A 6,000-nucleotide genomic window follows, 5' to 3' on the forward strand; every position below is an offset into this window, starting at 1 on the left:
AGGTGCACACTGGAATTAAAGGGTAACTCTACCCAAAAGTGCTTTTGAGAGCGGAAACCTGGAAAAACAAAATGGAGAAAACGAAATTTGAGAGAAATGGAATCAGGCAACAAAAAAACAAGTATACATTTTATAGGGCCCTAATTCACCCTTTTGCAGGTTTTACTAGATCATTTCTTCCCTCCTAGCCAAACTTCCTTAGCTGCTTGCATGCGCCTCCCCTATCAAGGAGTTTTGGTACTACCCTTATGCGTAACGCTTTTCCACACGTTAACTATACTACAGGTCAATATAGTCTACCAGTCTATCCGGCCCTCTATCTACCATTCATAGTGACAATAGTGGTAGGTGGATTGTTTGTCTGTAACGATGTACGCTGAGAGTCGGGAAGCGAGTTCAGGGAGTGAATACATTTAATAAATAAATGAACAAAACAAGAAACACCAACAGCGCACCAACATAGAACAGGAACAATGACGACTGGGGAAGAAACCAAAGGGAGTGACATATAAAGGGCAGGTAATCAAGGAGGTGATGGAGTCCAGGTGAGTGTCATTATGCGCCTAACGCTGGTGACAGGTATGCACCCTAAGGAGCAGCCTGGTGACCTAGAGGCCGGAGAGGGAGCACATGTGACATTGTCCAGATCTGCAATAGGCAAACTAGCAATCATACCACACATAAAATAATTAAAAGCTGCACCAATTTTCAATATAAATTCCCAAAAACAAAGAGAAATAGCTGATAGGCAGTGGAGAGGCTAGGTATATCATTGAGCATGAAAAAACAGTGAAGACATGAGACACGCAACTCAAAAAGCTCCCCTATTTAATTTGTTTAGGGACAATACAAATATCCTACATAGACTAGCCTATAACACCACTGTCACGCCTACTCCCGCTGCGGCGCTCGACGTCGCCGGTCTACTAACCACCGGTCCTGGCAATCATCATCACGCACACCTGTTCCCCATCGTTATGCTCACCTGGACCTCATTATCATCTTGAATACTCTCCCTTTATTTGGCCCTCAGTAGCCTTAGTCATCAGGCAGTAATAGGTTTGTTCACGTTCAGTACGCTTTTCCTGTTTTGTTTGTATTCTTTTTCTGATCATTCAACTTACCTTCTGCACCTGCTTCCTGACTCCCAGCGTATATGTCACAACCACAATGCAATGAATCCTTTTATTATTGTTTTCAAGTGAGTACTCAATTCTAGTCTGTACACTGCAGTGAAAATGTCATTTGATTAACAATTCCATTTGGAATAGTTGTGGGTCTACTCGTGACAGTTTAGGTCTAGAAAGGCACAGTAGCCGACCAGTCTGGCTGTATTTTTACTTCTAATAGTGAGATGCGCTGTCTGTCGCTGATCACCATTCTCCCAAGTCGTCCTATAATAATGTGGCCACATATGCTCCCAGCAGGCCCAGTTATTCAGGAAAACTTAACACACTGCCTCCTCTGCAATCCGAGCAGCTATTCCTCACCACCTAGAACCTAACACTTCAATATAGCCAAAATATTTGTCATTTAACTCTTAAAAAGTATTACCTTTACTGTGTGGCATAAACACAACCAGTCACATTTGAATCTTATTAGGCTACTTCAAATGTCTCCTGTAGGCTACCTGTGCACGTTCATCAAAAATATAATTCCAGCATCCAAACTGTGCAGCGGTCATTTGATAAATGGAAAGCGACATCTGTTACAAAACACCAAAAAGTTGAATTACATTTGGAGATTGTCAAGCCAATCATTCAATACTGGGTAGGCCTACAAGGTGGGGGGGGGGGTATTTTCTATTTTCTGTTTGTCAAGATTGACATAGTCTATTGGTGTTAAAAACACAAACCATGAGGTTGAAGCACCCGAAGTCGGTATGCGTTGCTTATTGGTTGTGTGGTGCTTTGGCACAGAAACCTGCTGGTTGAAAAATTTGTTGCATATATTTTATGTAATTATAAATATAGCAGGTGTAGAAGCACGGTGGCTAGGAAAAACTCCCTAGAAAGGCCAAAACCTAGGAAGAAACCTAGAGAGAAACCAGGCTATGAGGGGTGGCCAGTCCTCTTCTGGCTGTGCCGGGTGGAGATTATAACAGAACATGGCCAAGATGTTCAAAATCTTCATAAGTGACAAGCATGGTCAAATAATAATCAGGAATAAATGTCAGTTGGCTTTTCATAGCCGATCATTAAGAGTTGAAAACAGCAGGTCTGGGACAGGTAGGGGTGGTGGTGGAAAACGCTTTTTCAGGCGCCCATCCAGAATCTACCATAAGTGTTCAATTGGGTTGAGATCTGGTGACTGAGACAGCCATGGCATATGGTTTACATTGTTTACATGCTCATCAAACCATCCGGTGACCACTCTGCCCTGTGGATGGGGGCACTGTTATCCTATGGGGCATAACCATGGTAGCCAAAATAATGGCCTGCCAGCATTTCTGTTCATGACCTAAGCATGATGGGATGTTAATTGCTTAATTAGCTCAGGAACCATGGATGCAGCTGCTTTCAATATACTTTGTATCCCTCACCCAGCTAGCACAGTGGATCTGGGCCAATTCCGGCTGAGAGTCAGACTCGGCCGAAGTCATGTGGCCAGAGTCTGGGCCGCTTTCAGCAGTATTACTTATGCCTAGGATGCGGGAATTGAGCTCGTGTCGATTCCGGTGTGAGTTATCTGGCCCAAATCTATTACTTGGAGATCGGGCCTATTCCGGTGAGAGTTATCTGGCCCAAAAGTATTACTTGGGGTTCGGGCCGATTGGGGCTACTCTCTGGCAGATGATTACACAGGCTTCTTTATATAATTAACATTTTATTATTTATTTATTTTTCCATATTTTCCTCATTGTTTCTGTGATCAAAAAATAGAATTTACATTTAAATTAAATTCTTTAAAAGTCCAGTGTAGTATTTTTGTATTTTGATACTTTGTAAAAAGCAATTTATAAGCATTAAAAACTATATGGATGGAATTTCCCAGCGGTTTAAGACACTGCATGGCAGTGCAAACTGCGTTTCTACAGATGCTGGTTCGAGACCCGTGCCGACTGCGCATGGGAGATCCATGAGGCAAAGCACAATTGGCCCGGTGTAGTCCTAGTTAGGGGAGGGTTTTGCCAGCCGAGACGTCCTTGTCCCATCGCGCTGTAGCGACTCCTGTGGCAGACTAGGCACGTTGACACGCTAACACCAGGTGTATGGTGTTTCCTCTGAGACAAAATGTTTTTTTGTGGATGGGTATAATTTGTATGTATAAAATGTATAATAGTCATATTTAAAATTACTAAATCGGGTAATTTTGTATCCATTTATAAAAATGTGCATCCGGCCGATTCTACAGAAACGGACCGATGTACTTGGACCGATTCTGGGCAGTCATTCATTTTGATTCCAGCCGAGTCCAAAACCAGTTTCTGGGCCGATTCAATCAGTTCCGGCCTACCTGAAGAGGGCCGCTTCTGGGCCGATTCCTCATTGCCAGCTAGGCATTTACTTAATAAGTGTTTCCATTAGTTTGGCAGTTACATGTAGCTAGGTGAACATTGTGGTTGGTGGTCGTCCAACTTACTTGTCATGATAGAAAAAAGACATGACGTGAGATATGCCAAGTGCGAGGGCAGATTCAATCAAAGTTAAAGAAGGTTATTAAGACAAATGCAAGTGGTTAGGATGACGCGCCAGTCCCAGACTTTCGCTTGTCAGGTGTGCTCAGGTGCATACTAGTAGTTGTTCTGTTTCAGCTATATATGGACATTTCGCCATTCAATCTACATCCATAATTTGCGATAAGGATAAATGGAATGGAATATATATGGGTTGTGTCTAGGCGTCTCAGCAATCCATAGACCAGCAAACCCTGCCAACCCCCGGGGACGACTGCTAGCCCATTTGCGCACGCGGTCTTCTTGCTTCCGTCACTCTTATCGTAGTGTAGGCTATTTCAGTTTTTCTTCCTGACCGTATGATGTCAATAAATAAGTAACAGGACTCTATTCTAAAATCGTCATTGTCTTACTATCATTCATTCTGCGAGTCATGCAGAGCCAACGTTAATGGAACGGAGTGCGCTCTCGCTACCTACAACAGTACAGAGGCAGCGGTATATAGGTTAACGTAGCCTACTGAGGGACGAAATAAGCGTAAATTTTAACATACCTGTATACTGCAAGAGAAACATTGTTCCAGTCCAGATAGTGAACGCCCTCCGGCTGCTGTATCGCGTATATTCAAAATATATTCCTTGGATTGAGCGAAGGATACGATTTCCACGTCCGATCTGCTCCGCATGCAGAATGGGCTGCAGTGGACCAAGAGAGTGGAGGGTGCTTTTAGCTCTGTAAAGTTTGCATACACGGTGAAATGCCCGGATACATAGACGTTCACAATAGTACACAAAATACTTCCAGTTAAAATGAGCAGGCGAGTATGAGATTACGAGCAACAGTGATTTGCTCGCGTACTGCCTGCTTCCTCCTGGTAGCCTTCCGCCGCTGACAAGTTATTTGTCGGTCTCCACAAATGCGAAAGGCCCATGGTTCATCATTGTCATCCTAATCATTATAGATGTTGATCGGAATAGATCTGTTGTCAAGCCTCTTTCACTGAATATTATAATATGCTACTTGAAAAAAGCACTGTAAACATAGCAAGTGTCAGTTTAATCTAGTGGGAGATCTTGATGACACTTCCTTAGTTAGTCTGCCCCTCCATTAGGCTGCCTGTCCATTAGGCTGCCTGTCCATATCTAAAGTATGTAATATATGTGTTATAGGCTATGGCATGTTGTGTAGGCTAATGTACATACTTGTGGCTGATTCCAACTGAATTGTGTGTGTGTGTGTGTGTGTGTGTGTGTGTGTGTGTGTGTGTGTGTGTGTGTGTGTGTGTGTGTGTGTGTGTGTGTGTGTGTGTGTGTGTGTGTGTGTGTGTGTGTGTGTGTGTGTGTGTGTGTGTGTGTGTGTGTGTGTGTGTGTGCGTGCGTGCGTGTGCGTGTGTGTGTGTGCATGGCAAAAATATAACTATTGATTATGCAAAGAACATAATCTCCTGAAGTAGGCCTACAGTACAATGAAGCAAGTAATGATCAGTCTTCAGCCTTGGGAAGTGAGCCACAGTTCCTTGGAGTGCCAGCTGTGGGCACCACTGTTAGCATACAGAGTTAGGTTATGTGTCATTGAGGGTGATGTTCATATGGACTTCACACACCGGCACACTAACTGTGAGCTTCTCCCAGTGCAGAACTCAAGGCCTAATAAATAATGCACACTCTTACTGCATTAAGCAAGCAGAGACTGTGATCAGTCTGGTGTGATGATTTAACATCAGGCCTGACCATCTTTTTTCTCAGTAAAGAAAATGAAGTAGACTAAAGGAAATTAGTAAATTTGACCCTTTTCATGTCCTTTGCAATCTAGTTTACCATTTCAAGAAGAAGCCAGACCTCTTTAGTATGTCTGTGAATGCTATTCTCATCTGTACGTAGAGAGGAATCAACAACTCATGCTGTATTTAAACAAGTTTACCACGGTCTTAGTTTTGTCCTCACACAACTTTTTTAAATTAACTTTTTCACCTCAGATGCTTTATCTGGACATAGATCTGCAAGACCTACTCCGCACTGAAAAAAAGAAAGCTAAGTAACATTATGCCCTCTCATTTCGGTCGCTGTACTCCTAATATACAGGAGAACTATATCCTTATGGTGAGGATAGCCGAGTTGCAAGCTTGGCTTCAGACACAATCGTTAGGCAAGTGTGGGAAAGAATGATACAGCGTCTGTGCCACCAGTAAATACAGGTACTAGTCAAGGCTGCCAACTTTGAAGAAAGCTTTGAGTGAGATTGGCTATGTGAATTTTATTGCCCAATGGCACAATCCCTAGACTGTCCCTAGAACGTTTTAAGGCTAATTCCTTCTTTATGTATTTTGACATGGCTTAGGCCAATGACCAGGGCGGAAATTAGGTGTAATCAGGATGATTTGAATA

General features: G+C 43.0%; 1 protein-coding gene across 2 annotated transcripts in view; it reads right to left on the reverse strand.

The window, feature by feature from the left end:
* The window catches only part of LOC129858184 (ecto-NOX disulfide-thiol exchanger 2-like), a 419,543-nt gene extending 415,036 nt beyond the window's left edge, over positions 1–4,507 (reverse strand). The window contains exon 1 of one of the 2 annotated variants that reach the window (XM_055927210.1): positions 4,170–4,507. In XM_055927210.1, the coding sequence (XP_055783185.1) occupies positions 4,170–4,191 (22 nt within the window). In that variant the 5' untranslated portion in view covers positions 4,192–4,507. The remainder of the gene's footprint in view (positions 1–4,169) is intronic. The other variant, XM_055927211.1, reaches the window with a different exon arrangement.
* Between the last annotated feature and the right edge of the window lie 1,493 nt (positions 4,508–6,000).

Source organism: Salvelinus fontinalis, chromosome 6 (assembly GCF_029448725.1).
Source record: "Salvelinus fontinalis isolate EN_2023a chromosome 6, ASM2944872v1, whole genome shotgun sequence".
NCBI lineage: Eukaryota > Metazoa > Chordata > Actinopteri > Salmoniformes > Salmonidae > Salvelinus > Salvelinus fontinalis.